Source organism: Mandrillus leucophaeus, unplaced genomic scaffold (genome assembly GCF_000951045.1).
Source record: "Mandrillus leucophaeus isolate KB7577 unplaced genomic scaffold, Mleu.le_1.0 Scaffold600, whole genome shotgun sequence".
In the NCBI taxonomy this organism is placed as follows: domain Eukaryota; kingdom Metazoa; phylum Chordata; class Mammalia; order Primates; family Cercopithecidae; genus Mandrillus; species Mandrillus leucophaeus.
The window spans coordinates 1,021,296-1,040,965 of NW_012106476.1; the positions used below are offsets into that span (position 1 = coordinate 1,021,296).

At 38.3% G+C, this 19,670-nt stretch overlaps 1 protein-coding gene across 5 annotated transcripts in view; it reads left to right on the forward strand.

The window, feature by feature from the left end:
- GRIK1 (glutamate receptor, ionotropic, kainate 1) overlaps nt 1-19,670 on the forward strand; it is a 460,689-nt gene that overhangs the window by 401,066 nt on the left and 39,953 nt on the right. For 4 of the 5 annotated variants that reach the window (XM_011999792.1, XM_011999791.1, XM_011999794.1 and 1 more), the window contains 5 exons: nt 4,961-5,074; nt 7,129-7,332; nt 8,590-8,813; nt 14,590-14,708; nt 18,741-18,958. In XM_011999792.1, coding sequence (XP_011855182.1) covers nt 4,961-5,074; nt 7,129-7,332; nt 8,590-8,813; nt 14,590-14,708; nt 18,741-18,958 — 879 coding nt within the window. The remainder of the gene's footprint in view (nt 1-4,960; nt 5,075-7,128; nt 7,333-8,589; nt 8,814-14,589; nt 14,709-18,740; nt 18,959-19,670) is intronic. The other variant, XM_011999795.1, reaches the window with a different exon arrangement.

The window sequence follows — 19,670 nt, forward strand, 5'->3', positions numbered from 1 at the left end:
GCAGGTAACTGTAACAGAAGGAGACACTGACCTACTTATATTCCTTCTCAAATCACTAAATATTTTCCCTAAGGGGGATAAAAACAACAATAGATTTGATCCATGAGACTAGTCAAATAGGCTACAGAGTCAGAAGGCTAGGACATCTCCTCCAATGTCACCACCACAAAATATGAACCATTTTCAGAAATTTCCTTTTCTCATGAGCTATCTTTTGTTTTGCACGATATCTTCATCAGAGCATACTGTCTTGCAATTTGTTTTAGAGCCACAGTTCTAAAGAGGACACAAACATTAGGGACCTTGGAAAGGAAATGAGATTATCTTGTGAATTATAACACCTACTATTTTATAGTTTATTATACAGTGCCATGTTGCCAATGAATGTGCATAGCTTTATATAAGCAAATATGAGACATTGAAAACATTGGATCAGAGAAAGGTCCCCCTGATAAGCAAACATTTTCTTTCATCTCCTCTTTCTCTTTGTCTTCCTCCTCTCCTTCCTTCCCTCTCTGTCTCTGTCTCTCTAAAACTACTTGGTAAAAAAAAGATCTACGGACTGATGAATAGATCTTAAATTGCTTCAGGTCATTCAACTTGTCAGGTTCACTTTCATCTTTCAAATTATCAGCTATGTCACAGGAAGTGTACACAAGTTTCTCCCTGTAGCCAAAAACCTTGTCTCCCTCTTAGTAGTACTCAGTGATGAATTCAAAATTTTTTTCTTTTTAAGTTTTCAAAGCACAAGTTTAAAAGACTTGTTTTAATCTTCAGTGAACAAGGCTACTAAGTGCACGTAGAAGGTGATCTGGTCTCCTCACTACAATTTCACTGGTAAATAGATGAACCTAACTGGCACCCAGAAAAAGAAAAAAAAAAAAAAACCTATTATACTAATCCATCTTGAGACTCTGGGCACTTTGAATTAATCTAATACAAATATCCTAGGGAATGGAATCCAAGCTTTGAAATTACATACAGGGGAGGGGGGATGTCCTCTATTTGTCACTAAGCTGCAAGAGCCACACACGCTCCCCAGGGATGTAACTTTCTGGTCTTGATCCTCTATGCCTTCATGCCTCTTCCCTCCTGGAAGAGGGATGTTCATGTTCCTGTAAGTTGTATATACCGTGGTGTGCTGTTTTGTGTTATGACTCCTCGTCAAAAATTCACGGTAACCTGAGTTCTAGCACAGGCGACACAGTCAGACCCAACAAACACATCACACTTTCTCCAGAAGTCTCCAACTAAAACAAAAATTCACCTTCATCATGTTTCAATTCCAAAAGCTGTCCTCAGTACTCTGACTTATTTTAGAATAGTATTATTCACCCGAAATTCTTTCCAAAAGAGGGAGGTAGCAATCTTTACAGCATCCCTCACTAAAAGATGTGTGATATAAGGCTCGTAATACAGGAAATACACATACTTTTATCTTTTCCCCAGATACCTGATTATTTCCCTCAGCCATTTTAGATGTTAAGTTTACATGAATCACTGTCTAGGTTTAGAAGATAGATACTAGTCACTCTCTGAACGCCCTTTTTATTGCATCGCTTTTTAAAAAAAAGTTTGCCTAATGTCATTTGGGCACTCATTTTCAGATGCTTTTCTCAGTTGTCCTAGATAACACATGGCTGCTCCCTTGCGCCAGCTTACAAAGTAAAGTAAATCAGGGCCAGATAATTTAGATACAGAGTGCTCCTCCCCGCAAGTAACTGATCCAACCTCCATTACTTCTCACTGGTAAATGACTGCTATCTGCTTTCACTATGAAGTTTGAAAACCGAGGTTCTACCCCCTGGAGGCACTCCTCCTAGGTCGTAGAACAGGACCGAAATGTCAAATGTCCAGGCATCTTCTTAACTTCACCCCTCTCTCCAGCACACATGAATCATGAGATGTGACTTCTTTAAAGGGAGACATCCATTTCCCGACAACATATTCATTTACTTCAAGTAACAGATAAAGCCACTTGACTACTTGGGTTTAAAAGACACAGTTGCACACATGTGCGTGCGCGCACACACACACAATTCTGTTTTGCTGATTACAAGTTCGGAAACAGAAGACTGAAGTCATTCAAATTGCATATATATACTGTACATTTCCCAGGCATAGCCTAACCTTTACTATATTTTGATACTCTTCTGGTCTACATTTAAAGGATCTTCTGTAGGTCTCTCTGTAGAGATAATAAGGGAAAAAAATGGTCACTGTTTTCTCATTTTAAGGAGGAAAGTTTAAACTTGGGACTTAGTTGACCGGGTCGACAGCAGCAATGATTCTTAGCTTCTGCACTTTTAGTGCAGATAGCAAAAGAAAGAAAAACCAGACATCAAGCTGTGGGGTGTATTTGTCTACAAATTCAAGTTTTATTTTACAAGAGAGTGATATTGCTAGGCTATTGAACACTATTGTTTTCAAATATTATGGTAGTTCCTTCCAACACACACATACTTGACATTAATAGAAATAAGATTTAAAGAGAATGAATCCTATCACTTAATCAAGTGGCTAAAAACAGTTATTTTCTCTACCCTTCAATACTTACTTAATTAAAAATTAGATTCCCTTCTCCTCAGTGTCTAAGTGAAGGTTTAATTAGAAGTATAGTCAGGACCCAATTTACACACACTCTTCATGGAGCTAGGAATCAATTGTTCACAACCTAAAGCACAGCCTTGGATGAAAATCAATAGACAGGTATATTTAGCCTGAGTTACATTTCCTAGAAGCAAGGATCCTTGCCTAAGAAGGGATGGAGGTTGAGAAGAAAAAGAAGAAAATGCTGTCTACTTTTCCTGAGTCTAAAGCCAAATGAAGAAAGCTAAAGATTATTCAACCAATAGATGTATAATGTGCATTCTAGGTGATACTCATCACACTAGATCCTGGAAATGTTGAATGGTTATTAAGAGTACAGCCTAGAACCCAACAAACACCTCTTTTCAGACAGGATCACAATATTTTCAAATGCAAAAACTATCCCATTCCCCCATTTACCTACACCAATCAACTAACCCTCACTAAGTACAGGAAATAAAACTGAAATTAAAATAGTTTACACTGATGTGTGAATGTGTAATAGTCCTTGAAACTTCCTCAAAGCATTGATGTCTCTAAAAGGGATACTTGTCAAGCTAGATGAATTTCCAGCTGCTAAATATAGGCAGTACATCAGAGTCAAGAAATAGAAAAGCAAAGGAGGATGGAGCCTAACACTCCCATCTGTCTTCCCATTGGAGGAACATATTGAGGGACCAAGCATAGCTCCATGCTGTCCATCTCAGAGCAGGTCCAAGTGTTCATGTTCCTAAACTTCCTCCACTTGTCATAGCTCTTTTACTTTATCAGATTCTGAATTTTTTAAAAAATGAGTCCAAATTCCTTCATGACAGGGTAAGGTTGAAGAATTGACTGAGGCAGTCGTTTCAGTGTCCTTTCTTGTTACTACGTGTGCAGCTCTTAACAACACACACCAACTCTTCCACATACATCATCTGATTATTTGATCTTCTCATTATTCCTGTGAAATACTTTTTGGTAAAGAATTGACTGAAGCTCAGAAAGATTAGAATCTCATTCAAGGACACACAGCAACAAGGTCTTCCTGGCTCTAAAACATACTTGCAGGCCACCACGTGAGGCTGGCAGTAAATGCCTAAAGAAAGATTCAGAAAAATAGCTCAAAATCCCAAAGGCTCTTCTTCTGGGTTCCCACAGAGGCTGAATGAATCCATATACTTCTACATGGCCTCAGAACCCAGGAGAGGCTTGGCCACTGGAGAAAATTGCGGATCATTATTTTTAAAAAAGAGTAATGGTCTTTACTGAATGCCAGTTGCCGTGGTTGGTTTTGTGACAGTAAAATCAGTGGGCAGTAAAAGTGAGCACCCTCACTGAAGTAGTTCATAACCAAGTGGACAGACAAGAGAGGTAAACGACAAATCATAACAGAAGATGCTAGCTGCTGTAACAGAGAGATGAACAGAGTCTTGCTAGGGCTCACAAGAGGCACTCTTTGCCTAGCTTTGCCTCCTCAAAGAAGATAGGCCCTGAACTTAGTCTACTTCTCATGCACACGACATGTTTTCTTTCATTTTTCTTTCCCTTTTTAAAGAAAAAATTACTTTGGTATTTTCAGTGTCTCGCTCTGTCACCCAGGCTGAAGTGCAGTAGTGCAATCACGGCTCACTGCAGTCCTGACTTCCTGGACCCAAGCCATCCTCCCATCTCAGCCTCCTGAGTAGCTGAGACTGCAGGCATGTGCCATCATGTCTGGCTATTTTTTTTTTTTTAAATTTTTTGTATAGATCAGGTCTCACTCTGTTGCCCAGGCTGATCTTGAACACCTGGTCTCCCACCTTGGCCTTCCAAAGCACGGGGATTATAGGCACGAGCCTGGACACCCCACTATCTTTCCCTTTTAGATGCCTGGTCTCTCCACCATTCACCCTGCTCCTTCACCCCATTATTCATAAATTTTAAATAAACTAATGACACTACTTTGGCAGCCTAAGGTTTATATCAGTAGAAGGTAAGCTCCACAAGGGAAGAAACTCTTGTATATTTTATTCATTGTTTAGTCCTCAGATGCCTAGAGCAGTGCCCAGCACATAAGTAGATACTCAACAAATATATATAGGAAGAAAAATCTGATATTCATTTAAGAATTTTTAAATATTTTTAATTTAGAAAAGAACAATGAGCTTACTAAATTAAAAAGAAAAAGACCTCCACCTACCCCATCCCCAGTAGCACAGATATATCCTATTTTGTCTACACATTCATTCCTCCATTGTTTCATTTCCCCACGTTTAGTAGCTTCCACTGTGATGCCCTGGTGTCCCAAACTGTGAGCTTTTGTGCCCATTCCTGGTAGAGAAGGGTCCTCTCTTTGGTGTAAATGCCACACTGACAGCCAGCAGCCTCTGATGTACTGTGTTCTGTGTAGATTGGGATTTGGAATTCCAACAGTGGGCTTAACATGACGGACAGCAACAAAGACAAGTCCAGCAATATTACTGATTCACTGGCCAATCGAACACTCATTGTCACCACCATTCTGGTAAGTTGAATTCATGGAATTGAGGGTGTCTTATCCAGACTCCTGCCTTAGGCTTTGAAGTATTCCTCAACTGTCTTTTTCATGCCAACACTTCTATCTGCAAATGTCTATTTTTAACTGGAACACTGAAAGCCTGTGTTTGTATGTACTTACAATAAGATTGAATTACAAGCTTCCAACATTGTTCTGAAGATCTCCCACCTCCAATCCATTGTCAGTCCTACTCAGCCCCGCTGTCTGTCCCCTCCCAATTGGTCTCCCTTGCTCTCTGGCTGTTGGTTAATTTCAACCATGTGGAGACCCTAGCAAGAGACTAGGGAAGTGGGGGAAGAGAGGTAACAGAAGCTCTTCTCCCGTCCCCTCCCAACTGCTATTAGTTTTTTCAGAACCTCTGACTTTCTACAACCGTAGCTTCTGCCCGTCAGTAGCACTGTTTCTAGGGTCCAGGTGCACTGAGCTTCAGGAGTATTCTTTCCTCCCTCCTGCCTCAGCCCTGGGTGGTGCAGGTTTCCCAAAGAGGCTGTTGCATGTGTGTCTATGACTTGCTGCCAAATCAGACCCTTACTTCCCTCGGCTCCCTTTGCTCTGCTCACACTTCTGTACACAGTTCCTTTACTAACTGTTCTTGGAAAGTCTTGCCTCCTATTAGAGCCCTGGTCATGCCCCATCCAGCCACTGTACAGCTACCAGTTGCTTATTTTCCGCTTTTTCCTTTCTCCAGGGAGTTGGGCATGGTAGCCCTCCCTGAAATCCTTATTTGCAGACATCCTGCCATACACCAGTCCACAATGTCAAATCAATTTATTGTTGATATTATTAACTTGTGAGAATTGTTCATCCAAAGTAAAAACTGTTTTGCTCTTCTGATTACTACTTTCTCTATGCCTGTCTTATGAAAACACAGGGTTTTCTACTGTGTTTGAATGACCCCATTATCAGTTTGAGGATAAACCTAAACATAAAGAATATGTCAGTACTATAGCTACTATTATAATTTTATGAAACAAAATGAGCATTCATTCAGTCAAATGAGAATTAACAAGTTATAGATGCATGGTAGTAGGGAAATGTCCATTATTTATAGGAGAGGGGACTGATGATGTACGTGTATAAGCAGAAAATGACCAGATGTGAGATTTGAGGTGATTTGAAAAAAGAAGATGGGAAAGATGATAAAACAAGACATAGCAATGGCCTTTGGAATAGGCTACCCTGAAGGAAACCAATCAAAATATATAAATCATAAGTGAATAGTGAAATTGAGGTGAAATTTAGATGAAGAAATGAGAATAGTCATAGATAGGAGGTGCAAAGAATGAAAGGAAATACTTGGTGATATAGATTTCTCTGTCATGAGGCTCTTAGTTAAAAGCCAGGGTCACGTTTGGTGGTGCACACCTGTAATCCCAGCACTTCGTGAGGCCGAAGCGGGACGAGGTCAGAAGATCGAGACCATCCCGGGCTAACATGGTGAAACCCTATCTCTAATGAAAAAATACAGAAAATTAGCCAGGTGTGGTGGCAGGTGCCTGTAGTACCAGCTACTCAGGAGGCTGAGAAAGGAGCATGGCGTGAACCCGGGAGGCGGAGCTTGCAGTGAGCTGAGATCTCCCCACCGCACTCTAGCCTAGGCGATAGAGCGAGATTTCATAAAAAAAAAAAAAAAGGCCAGAAGGGTGAGGGGTCATACAAAAAAAGCTTGGGTATTGGCACAGTAGGTGGCCAGGCATCTGGGCCCCTATTGCCCTCTCACCTTCCTTCTTCTCAGACCCAACGTTTAAATGTGACTATGTATCCATCACACCATTCCCGCACAGCCGCACCCTCCACAGAGGAAGGAAAAGCTCCCACCGAAAGAGGCAGAAGGGAAAGAAACTATAATATAGGAAGTGTTCTGAATTTATAGAGGACATAGGCAGGCAGAAGAGTGAATGACTTCAGTACTCTCAGCTCTTCAAAATCATTACCAAATATTTCACGTCTTTGAGCTGCTGATGGGATAAATTCTTCCTTTCATTATAATAGGGTTTTCATATTTGGTTTGTTTCATTTAGGAAGAACCCTATGTTATGTACAGGAAATCTGATAAGCCTCTATATGGAAATGACAGATTTGAAGGTTATTGCCTGGACCTGTTGAAAGAATTGTCAAACATCCTGGGTTTCATTTATGATGTTAAACTAGTTCCGGATGGCAAATATGGGGCCCAGAATGACAAAGGGGAGTGGAACGGGATGGTTAAGGAACTCATAGATCACGTAAGTAACAGTATTTCTAACATATCTGAAAATATGCATAAGAGAAAGTAAGAAAGGAAAAAACGATGACAGAAGAAATGTTTCCTTTCCTTGAATCATAACAATTTTTTTAAGAAGCAAAGAAAACAACCTAGAAATGGAGTTTGCTTACTCAGAAGGGAAAGCAAAGATAAAGATTAATGATAAAAATATATGGTGCATTAGTTTGTTTTTACACTGCTATAAAGAACTGCCTGAGACTGGGTAATTTATAAAGGAAAGAGATTTAATTGACACAGTTCCTCATGGCTGGAGAGGCCTCAGGAAACTTATAATCACGGCAGAAGACACCTCATCACAGGGTAGCAGGTGAGAGAATGAGTGAAAGCAGGGGAGATGCTAGACACTTATAAAACCATCAGCTCTCATGAGACTCACTCATAATCACCAGAGCCCATTACCCCGTGATCAAATTACTTCCACCTGGTCCCACCCTTGACACATCGGGATTATTACAATTCAAGGTGAGATTTGGGTGGGGACACAGAGCCAAATCATATCATGTGGGTCCTTCTTTCATGCTGAACATAAACTTGAGTGATTCTTAAACTAAGAATTTTACACTTTGGGAGGCCATGGCGGGCAGATCACAAGGTCAGGAGATCGAGACCATCCTGGTTAACACGGTGAAACCCCGTGTCTACTAAAAATACAAAAAATTAGCCGGGCGCGGTGGCGGGTGTCTGTAGTCCCAGCTACTCAGGAGGCTGAGGCAGGAGAATGGCGTGAACCCGGGAGGCGGAGCTTGCAGTGAGCCGAGATAGCGCCACTACACTCCAGCCTGGGTGACAGAGCGAGACTCCATCTCAAAAAAAAAAGAAAAGAAGAAGAAAAAAAAAAAAGAATTTTAAAGTTTCCAGCTCAGAGCAAAATCTCATCATGTCAATTAATAGTACAACCAAGTTGCTCATTCCTTCTTTTTCTCACATGTCCTTTTTAAAGACACCCTCCTGCATTTTTGTCTTCGTTTAGTTCCAGAATGATTTATATATGTTTGTGTACATATGTGTGTATTTTATACTTTCTGGTTTCTCTTTGCTGATACTGTTTCATAAACGTAACTGTGTAAATAGACTGTTTTTGTATTAGAATCATCACGGGAGTTTCACGAGTGAGAAGAATTTAGAATTAGGAATAAGAATCAGGAGTACCCAGGAAAAGTTCAGACATTTGCAAAGAAACTAGACTAAGCTGACGATTTTGGACTTGCTTTTGCAGAGGGCTGACCTGGCAGTGGCTCCTCTTACCATCACCTACGTGCGGGAGAAAGTCATTGACTTCTCCAAACCCTTCATGACCCTAGGCATCAGCATTCTCTACCGGAAGCCCAATGGTACCAATCCAGGCGTTTTCTCCTTCCTCAACCCCCTGTCTCCAGATATTTGGATGTATGTGCTCTTAGCCTGCTTGGGAGTCAGTTGTGTACTCTTTGTGATTGCAAGGTAAGTTTGAGAACCACTGAATTCACAAGAGGTGTAGGTTGGTCTCAGATTTCTGTATGTCCCAGAGGCAGACAAAAATGAAGAACTTCAAAGTGTACTTTTAGTTTTGCCTAGTGTTCTATTCTTGGAAGGTTTCCATATAAAAGCCATTCTGTAAATGAATGTTTTCTAATTATTTACAAAGTTACTTTTAAAAGAGAGGAAGATAATTTTTAATATTAGTTTATGTTTATCCCTATTTCAAGCAACATAAAATGGTTATTTAGCCATTTTCCTTGATTTATAACAAAAGCAATGGCTCAAATGATGTGTAAAATGTTTCCATAGGAATTGTAAAATCGTCTCCAGATATTTGACCCCTAGAATACTTGGATAAGCAAAACATAAAAAAGTTAGCAAAGAATTACCATAGCAAATAAAAAACACTGGAGTAAAAAGATTGTGAAATCCTTAGGAATGAAGAAAAATACTTTAAAAGTTCTATTAAATTTATTTTTAAAGGCATTAGAAAGTTAAAGAGCATTCTAGAAATAATGCTGAAAGGAAAGGTTGCTTACATACAGAGCCTGGAGGCGTGAAACCTTTGTGCTACCATTAAGATGATTCAGTTCAGGTTTTACTTTTCGAGATTTCACTCTGTATTTAACCATTTTGCTCTACACAGTTCCTTAAAGGATTTTTATACCTTTCAGTAGATCATATTTTCTGACTACCTTTGATGCTGAATTTGAAACAGCTATTTTATCTTTCTGTTGGCTTAAACATTTGCTATCCCTAGATAAACCATGTAAAAAATAATTGCTTTTGTATGTCCCTACTTGTTTTCAATCTTTTTCACCTTTCAACAAAACTCAGTGAACTTTTTCCCTAATCAATTTTTGTTTTCCCTCCAGGAATTTCTAAGAGAAATATTTCTTCATGCTAGCTCTTTGTCATTGTCCACTGTCTGGTTTTGATTAATGCCAGGTAACTCTTTCCCTGGTGTAATTATAAAGAAAGCTTGGGAAAATAACCCAGGCTGGAAAGGTTTTAAAGATCCACAAGGCAGACATACTCAAACTGAATCGATATGGGCTCTCACATGTGGGTATTTATACATTCAGTATGAAATGAATGTTTTGAAGTTCTCTGTGCCTTATAAAGTGTACCATTACTAAAGCTCAGATTTTATACTTTTACTGACCAAAGCTCTCTTTCAGTATGCCTTACTTCAGAAAATAAAATATTGACAGTATGTATAGTGATATTATCCTTTTGTATTTTTAATACTCTAAATCAGTGGTTCTCAACTAGGAGGGATTTTGTTCCCCAGGGAACATTTGGAAATGTCTACAAACATTAGTTGTCATGGCTGGGAGTAGGGAGTGCTACTGGTATCAAGCGGATGGAGTCCAGGGATGCTGCCAAACATCTTACAGTGCACAGGACAGACACCCTGCAAAAGAATTATTTACTCCAAAATGTCAATAGCACCAAGGTTGAGAAACCACGCTCGAAACAAAGAAAATATTGCTTTGCGTATAAAATTTTCAAAAAATAAATTGTTTGCCTTTGGAGGTGTATTTTTCATTACTGACTCCTCAGTGAAGTTAATATTGCCTTGGAATGGCCATTTAATAAGTGACTAACCTAAGGTGAAGCACCTTCTAATAGGTAATCTTGTGTTTACTTGTTGTTGCATACCCCTGTCCGGAGGCCCATACCTGTTGGGTGATACTAGGAATGGTAGAGTGATTCACGCAGCCCAGGGCAACAGTAGTTTCCATGTTTTGCAGGGCAAAAGTGAGTTTCCATATGTCATAGTCTGAGGCTCTGTTTAGGCAGTGATGTTAATGAGTAGAACAGGCAAGGCGATGTTGATGAGCAAATACATTGTTTGTTACATGACTTGACCAAAGCCAGTGGGAGAAGAAACACCAGCAGCATCAAGTACCCTTTTACACTTGACTCCAACCGTGCACTTAAATCTCCTTATTTATGTCATCAGAGTATGTCAGAATGGCACACCATTCAGTAGTTTTCCCCTCCTTATTTTGTTTATTCTTCCATAAGATCTTGGTGACCCAGACCTCCATATTTTCGGACTTCACTCATTTTATTTCTATTAAGTTAACAGCGTCCCCATTACCACCATCAATGCAATCCATTCGGTATTTCTACTCACCGAGAGTATCATTTATAAGCCAGTCCTTCCTTATTTAGCTTATTCTTCTTATCTCCTCTTCCACTGCCTTCTTGCCCTGGTCTTCGTTCAAAAGTGGAGGTGTTATACATCCAGTGCAAACTTGGAAACAGTATGGTGATGAAATATAGAAAAGATCTCCCTCCAGGGCACAAGTGTACTGTCATGAAGACTCTACTTCCAACTACATTTGCCTTCTCTACACCTTAGAATCCTCCCCTGCTTCTGCTTCATAAAACCACAAATATATATTTAGAGTTGATTCCCAAAAACAAAATTCTGGTTGAGTAGATGTACCAATTCACCTTTACTTCCTACCACCATAGTTTGAGACCATGAACTCTGTCACTCTGTACCCTCAGTTATCACCTTAGTGGTTTGCATTCCAAGTTAGGGAAGTGGAAATGAAAAACAGTAAATCTCATAATTATCTATAGCTCTAGAGAGACTTTGGAATTTATGTTACGAATTGTATTCTCTTATGCTCTTTTAAAGGGGAAAAATAAAGCCCCATCACTGCATTTAAGCAAATGCCCTCACTAGATAGATGCCTAAAAATTATTTGTTGAACTGAATTAAATTTATAAAGATGTAGACATTGGTAGGATAAACTAAGGAAAACAATATTTAATTACTATGACTTTTAATAAGTGTGTATGTCAGGGTTTTGGTTTTGTGGTTGGCAATTTTTCCACTTTTTGAAAAATATTTAACACTAAAAAATTATGTCCATCATAAACAATTTAAATAGATCAAATATGCAGATAGAATGTCTGCTTACATTTTATAATTTATGTTTGGCTTCTTAAAAATGGACATTTTTAAAGTTGACATTTGGCAAAAAAATATCTAGGAAACCCTTGAAAGTAAATTCTATGGTTATAATACAAAACCAACCATTACATTACAAATTCAATAGAGCATTCTCCCTTGAAAGATGAATGTATTTTTCTCTCTTCAATGCAGCCTACTGTGCATTCTCAGCCATAAAAATTAGTCCCTTAATTAGAAAACTTCAGTGTGAGCTTGTTTTGTATCTTCCATTCAAGTGTAAGCTGGGCAGAAACAAACATAAACCTAAAGTGAACTTTCACATTTCAACATAAGGCTACTCTTCTATATGAAAGTTTTGTTTTAAGCACGTTTTAAGCACTTGTTTAAGCACATTTGCTCCCTTCTCTATCATGTTAGTAAAGATCAGTATTGATTTCTTGAGAGTCATTTGGGGATAGCTGTTTCGGATTATCTTTGGTGTAGGTCGTATATTAATCTTTTCACCGGGCTTCCTAATGCTGACACTGCTGTCGCACTGGCTATCTTTACGCAGGTGTTAGAAATTCCAAGCTGAAATGTCTACATCCAGGCAACAGGTAGGTCTATTGCCTTATAGAAAGCCAGTGTCTTACAGCACAGCATCATGTCACTGTTTAATATTCACCAGACCACATGCTCCACAAGTCACTCAGAATTCCAGAGAGAAAGACCTAAAATATCTCTGCAGAGCAGGCAGAATCATACTGCTGTTTAGACAGTTTTTCTTTTTGCCACACAAAAATTAGATTAATTGCTCTCTTATAAGTGCAAAGTATGAAACAAGACAAAGTTAAAAGCAGCATTCCAAAGAGGGAAGGGATGAGCTCATCGATGGGAGCATATCTGGGAGAGAAATGTCAGAATATTGAGGGGTTGGTGGTTGCCAAGTCTTATGGTCTATTTGAAAAAATAAAACCCCTTCTCTTGAATACATTAGGCTCTTAATTTATTTCAATTAATATTTTTAAATTATTGTACAAGTGACAATGATAGTGTTTAAGTAACGGGATCTTTACTCTGCATGCTGTTTCAATTAATAGGTTCATTAATATTGGTATTCATTTCTTCAGCTCAGCAAACTACTATGGCTATAAGAGTGTGCAAATTCAAAACTTAATTATATTGTTGAAACATTAATTAAAATGTATTGGCACGGCATTGGCAATTAAAGCTATATTCATCAGCTTCATAGGAACCTGCATGGTGTCCCCTGCAGCTGTGGAGAAGCTGCAGTAATGAGTCGGATTCCATTATGCTGGGATAAACTACGAGACTGTTATCCCAGTCCCCCTAAGACTCAGTGAGGAGGCACTGAACACTTTTCAGAAGGTGTCTGGAGGTCTAGAAAATGGCTTTTCATGAAGAGGAACTGTCTGCCCAGTTCCTTGTGCTTGATTCACAGCATGCCCTGCTTTTCATATAGATAATGTATTCACCTTAAACCCAGTTCTCTCCAGTGTGTCAGCAACCTGCCATTGTTTAGTGCTGAAACTTTATGGCTGGAGAATGATGTTTTAACATTACTCTAACACTCCTGCTTGCGTTGAAAAGACCCAATGACAAACGGCAAATCTTCCAGTGCTAAAAATGACTGCATTTTAAATTATTTCCAGATCACTTCGTTGAGCTTCTGCTAATGTCTTTTTGGAAATATAAGTACCACTTGGCAAGATAGCCCTCAAAAGTAACCACAGAGCAGAGACCTCCTTTGGGCTACATAGGCCAGACAGATGCTTAAAAAAATAAAGAACCAAAAATGTATTTGGTTCCACAGATTTTTATTTTAAGTACACCCTCAGAGATAATCTGGATTTCCTCCTCTTCACAAATAAGGAAATTGAGGCCAGAGAGGTTGAGTGAATTGTTCAAAGTTGACTTCCCATACTACTAGTTGTTTTTCCAGTAACGTTTACTGCCTATAGCACACCACCATGGAGGTAGAGCTATAATAATGCTATAGAAAACATACCACTTACTGAACCAGGGTTGGTGATTAAGTGACCACAGGCCATAGCTCTGAAAACAAATTTAAAACAAATCAAAAGGAAATTATGAATTTGAAATTCTCCAGGCAGGCATGCTATGTAGTTAGTACTAATGTATACCATTAGGCCTGGACCAGGATAATTCCAAATGTAAGCCTTGTCTCTTCATTTAGGATTGCGATTTTTTCCCCATGGACTATCAAAAAACATCAAATACACTCCAAATTCAACTCTATACTTTGTTCACTAATTTATTCAGTTTGCAACACCTTTGATGCATTACAAAATCGCTAGACCACCACTTAGACTCCTTCTAACCATCTGTCCATACAAACCCCTTGAAGGCAAGTCACCCTCTTTTTTGTGTCTCCCACAGGACCTAGCAACACAGTACCTTGACATTGTAGTTGCTATGCAACAAGTGTGTGTCACGTTCATCACTACTTGGTGGGGTAAATACTTGGGATGAGTGAACCTTTCTTTACAGTTCATCTAGTTGTTCAGTAATATGGAAATGAATGAAAACTCAGAAGAATTCAGTAGACCTAGAGCTGAGGAGTACAATTCCAGCTGACCAATTTGCCTAGAAATAAGAAGTCTGGTAAATATTAACGTCTCAAGGCTCTTTGCACTTTGCCCACCAAAGCTGTAAGTTTATGACTATGGCCTTTACTCCTTTGGTTTGAAGCTTTCGTCATTATTGTTGGGTTTTCTGCATTGCTCAGGAGGTTTTGGTTTTGCTGGTGTCCTGTGCGTTTCTCTGATATTTACAGACTGTTTCTGTTAACTACCACAGGTTTACACCCTACGAGTGGTATAACCCCCACCCATGCAACCCTGACTCAGACGTGGTGGAAAACAATTTTACTTTACTAAATAGTTTCTGGTTTGGAGTTGGAGCTCTCATGCAGCAAGGTACACCGGTTGCCTATCTTTGTCACACGCATCCCACAGTGTGCTGACAGGCTTTCATGCTGGTAAACTCCACCATGAAGCTAGAGGGTAGGATGAAACGCCATCTCAGGAACCTAAGAAAATAGCAACAGACTTTCTAGCCGGTTCTGAAGATGAAGCAAAATCGATGACCTATATGGAACTCCCTTGCTATATATCTAAAATAACACTTCTATCAAGCAATAAATACAAATTTTCCTGTGGGTAGCAAAACATAAGGTACCTTAGAAATTGTTTACAAATTTGCGTAGATGGAGATGACGGTCTTTTCCTTCTCAGCCGTAACTCCATGAGTCAGAGGTTTAAAGGAGCAGAATTTAAATCCTTTGCAGATTAAATCCACTGAGATTCTTCCAATTGCTGACCTTACCTAGGACTTCCACCTAATTGTTACTCTGGCAAACCCTACTGAGATTGATTTCCGCTTCCCAGTAACTTTTCACAATCTCCCTCAATTGGTAACCATAGCAACAATAAACTGTAGGAGTTGGGGAAATAAAATTTGACAATGGAAATGTAATATATTTTATACATTTCCTATGAATTGGGGGATTCTGCTTTTGTAGTGGGGGAAGGGGAAGTCGCTTTAACTTTTGGAAGAACTCCATTTCTTTTGTGATTTTTTTTCAGCTTCAGTGCCAGGCATATAGTATAGAAAATTCTTCCAGGATTAAATGCACTAATATAAGAAAATCATAAGTCACAGAAGCTGTTGTGTTTGGAATATCTGCTCATTTGACAATAAGCCGCAAAATACATTGCCAAAGGAAAATTGCACTGGGATATACATTAAACATGTTTGCTACTTGGGGATGAACCCTAAGGTTTCTCATTAGGGAATTGCTATAACACTTGAAATAGTTATCTTTTGGATCTTCAAATTAAAGAGAGACTATAGAAATACCAAATTCTAACACTGAAATAGTAAATAGTTGAAGAAAGTGGGAAAATCCTAGTTACACAATTAAGTGTGGTTTGTGTGGGCACTGCTAAATAGGTATAGATACCATCTGATTTACTAGAAATCATTTGCATAAACTTAGAGCATAGCACAGAGGTATAAATCCTGCAGGAAACCCCATATACTGCTTTACCCATGCATTTAATTTTTAGGATATTTACTTTGTGAGCAATTACTTTAAGAGTGAAGGAGACTCCTGCTCCTTCTGATAGCTTGTCTTTTCCAACATTAGAATATATATATACACTTTCAGGTTTCACAGAGCGTGCAGCAGGCCTGTGCAGGTATATGACTGTGACTGCCTTCTGTCATATGAGTGCACCCACCCCCGGAATTTATCTTTCATCTTTTACCTGTTTGGAGTTTACCATCATCCACAGCACACTGTGGGATGCAGTGTCTGTTAGTTACCACTACCTTGGGTACATGACAGTCAGCCCCAACCAGACTCTGCTTGTCTTTCAAGAAGTTTACAAACATGTCAGGTGCAACAAATCTTTCCAGGTACAAACTTGAGGCACTTGTGACTGTCAGTGCATCTGTCTCTAGCATGCATGTGGTGTTGAACCAGGTAGTTATCCTCTGTCGCTCTCTTGTTAGCAGAAGCTTGTCACTGTACTCGATTGGAAACCATTTTGTTGAATTTTTTTTTTAAATGTGATGATCAGACTTTCTCTTTTCTACAGAGCGTGAGCAAAGTCTGGATCAGGATTGGCTGTCATGTCTGCCGTAAAAGGCACTAAAGAGACTTCAGCAAGTACTGTCTCTCATCCTGAATATTTTCTAGTAATGTTTTACTCAACTTTTAGTGTTCGTATCATTTCATCCTCTAGAGTACTAAGCTTCCACAAATCCTCTCTACTTGAAAGAAGCGGTTTCTAAGCATTTCTAATTAACATGGAGAATTATAAAATTCACAAAATTAGACAAAAATAGAAAACACCAAGAAACATTGAGAAATCTAATGGATGCCATCTAACAAGGGTTTAAAATGCAATCTCAATACTTGTGTTCTATTAATATTTTTACTAAGTTTCTAAGATAACTTTATCCAAAAGTTTTAATATGCATTCTACAATGTGAAAGATGTGAATTAGAATTATTACATTTCAACAGTCCGTTGTTCACCTGTCTGTCCAGTCTTAATGCCATATAATACATAATTATACAAAAATACAAATAAGTGAAAACCTTATCTTTTCATAAATGCAACCAAATAACAAAAGAATAAATTTACAGCAGAAAATCTGCACCTATAAGCTAAGAAAAATATATCTATTAACTGTTATTTATTTCCTATGGCTATTTTATGAAATAAATGGTATTTTAATAACCAACTAAAGATCTAAAATAATATCACATTGCCACAAGACTGCTAGATCAATTAAGTACAAAGATATGAAACAACCTTGGGCATTAAACACACACACACCCACAGGCATATAAATCCCATTAAACCACGATATTAAAACAACAGCAGCAAACCATTCCACTAAATCCTTGGAGGCAATTTAATGGAAAACTATTATAAGTCTGTATAATATTACCCACTCAAATTCAAACAAACGACAGAAGGAAACACAAATCGCTGTCAGACCATTTCCCTCATTAAAAGGGAATAAAACACAAAGATATGTAATAGCATTAGGAGAATATATCTGTTAATTTAAAGCCCAGAAACTCTGCCAACCTTGATCTGCTTATCACTGTCCTTGAGCTAGCTTTGATTTCCTGAGCAGTATGTGCATCTGTTTATAGACTAAACCAGAGCACAAATTCATTTATTGGTAGATTGGTGAACTCCAATTTTCCTTTCCATCTTAAGCCATTATTAACTACAGAGCTTCAAAACACCCTATCAGTATAGTAAAAGGATCCTATAGTCCAGACATCTGGCCTACTATACTTCACTCTTTGGGATTTTTAATTTAGGGTGTGTTTTTTTTCACTTTTTCTCTAGTCACATAAACTCTGTCATGCCTTCAGGTTCGTGGAGGATATGCTATGTACAGAATCAATGGCAAATTTCAGGCAGATGGACAAGCCAAAATCCACTTGTGAATCAGTACAACTGGAGTGAACTCTAATTGTACTTCTCTTTTATTCTAATTCTGCTGCTGAATGTATAGACATCCACAGCTCAGTCTGAGCAAAATTGAGCTAGACTGTTTTCAAGATGTTTGTCTTTTATGTCAGTAAACTTAGCTCATAAACCCTTTCTTTTAGAGAGGAAGGTTTCCTTGGTAAACACATTAAGTGCCTCTTATCATTTAAACATAATTTAAAATCATCTGAATGACATCTAAAATGTATATTCTTACCAGGAAAGTCTTCTTTCACCTAAGAAACAGCCTGTCTTTGAAGTGTAGTTAAGAAACAGCATTTTATTGAAGGACAAAATTATGCGTTGCAGAGAAAGTGTTTTTTTAGCCAAATAAGAATCTACAGTAGAAAAAAGAATTGTAGCTTTTAGGGTAACATAAGACAATAAAAACTAATTCATCCACTGTCAAGTATGGCTGCATCTTATTTTATTTGTAAAATCCCAATGTTTTATTAAAGTACATGTGATAAATGGCACGTTAATATTTTGTAAGTTGCTCTCCTTCTTTAATCTTAAATAAAAATGTTAGCATTTCGAAGATTTTTATAGTTATACAAAGACATAGAATATTTTACTTCACACTATAAGATGCATTTAGACAGTAATAAAAGGCAAAAAGTCTTGGGGTTGACTTTTCAATTCTAAGAAACTAAACTAACTAAATTTTAGACATAGAATATCTCCAGGTTAAAACTGTTTTAATACCATCAGCTACTGATAAATTATAGTTAAAGCAGCAGTAGTGATTAATGATTTGAAAAAAAATGCTTTAGATTTTGATGCATTTTCTATAAAATGTATTTATTTCATCTACATACAAGATGGTAAGTCTTTGATGGGTTGATCTCCCTAGAATAGTGTCGAACTGTACATCTTCCCTTTCCTTCTGACTGTGTTTAACACCCTTACTCTGATGATACCATCACAGGATCAGAGCTGATGCCCAAAGCTCTATCGACCAGAATAGTTGGAGGGATATGGTGGTTTTTCACCCTAATCATCATTTCATCCTACACTGCCAATCTGGCTGCCTTCTTGACAGTAGAGAGAATGGAATCCCCCATAGATTCAGCAGATGATCTGGCAAAGCAAACCAAGATAGAATATGGGGCGGTCAGAGATGGATCAACAATGACCTTCTTCAAGGTAAGAAGCTGACGAAGTGTTCTCAGTGATTATCTGATACTTGGGGTAGAGGATAAAAGAGTCTGTCCAAAAAAAGAAAAAAAAAAATGTTGGGCAATTTTTTCAATGAAATAAGATTTATAATTACAAAATCCCATTATAAGGAATCCCTGGAGCCTCAGTCAGCATAAAGCAATTTCTTTGGTCCCCAACTAGATGTCATTTACTCCACCCCAATTTAGTGTACTCAGATGCATAGATCAATATCTTCAATATCCTCTCTTGCCTTTACACCAGAAAAAAAAAAATTCCGAATACAACCTAACCACTCATTAATTAATCACTCATTTATAGAACCCACAAAATAAAGGTTCCTTAATCCAGAATTCTGGTAACCAGAATACTTGAGTACCATTATTTTGTTCTTTCTGTACTGTACTTGATGAGGTAGAAGCAGATGACAGGAAAATGTGTTGATACTGGAACTTAGTTAGAGAATTAAGAACGAAAAAATCCCGGGAGACGCTGGTCTGATATTGAGTCCGCATTGATGAAGGACAGTGTTCCCAGCCATGCCTGAAGCTTTTCAGAAAGACTTCGGAGGCACCACAGGAGAATTAAGTTGGATGAGTTTAGTTTTAGTGTCAAGGGCATTTCATTGTTGAGGTCTTTTTAATTACTTTCCCATAGTAATGAAACTGATTTCTGCCTTGCTTTTGGAGGAAGCTTTAGT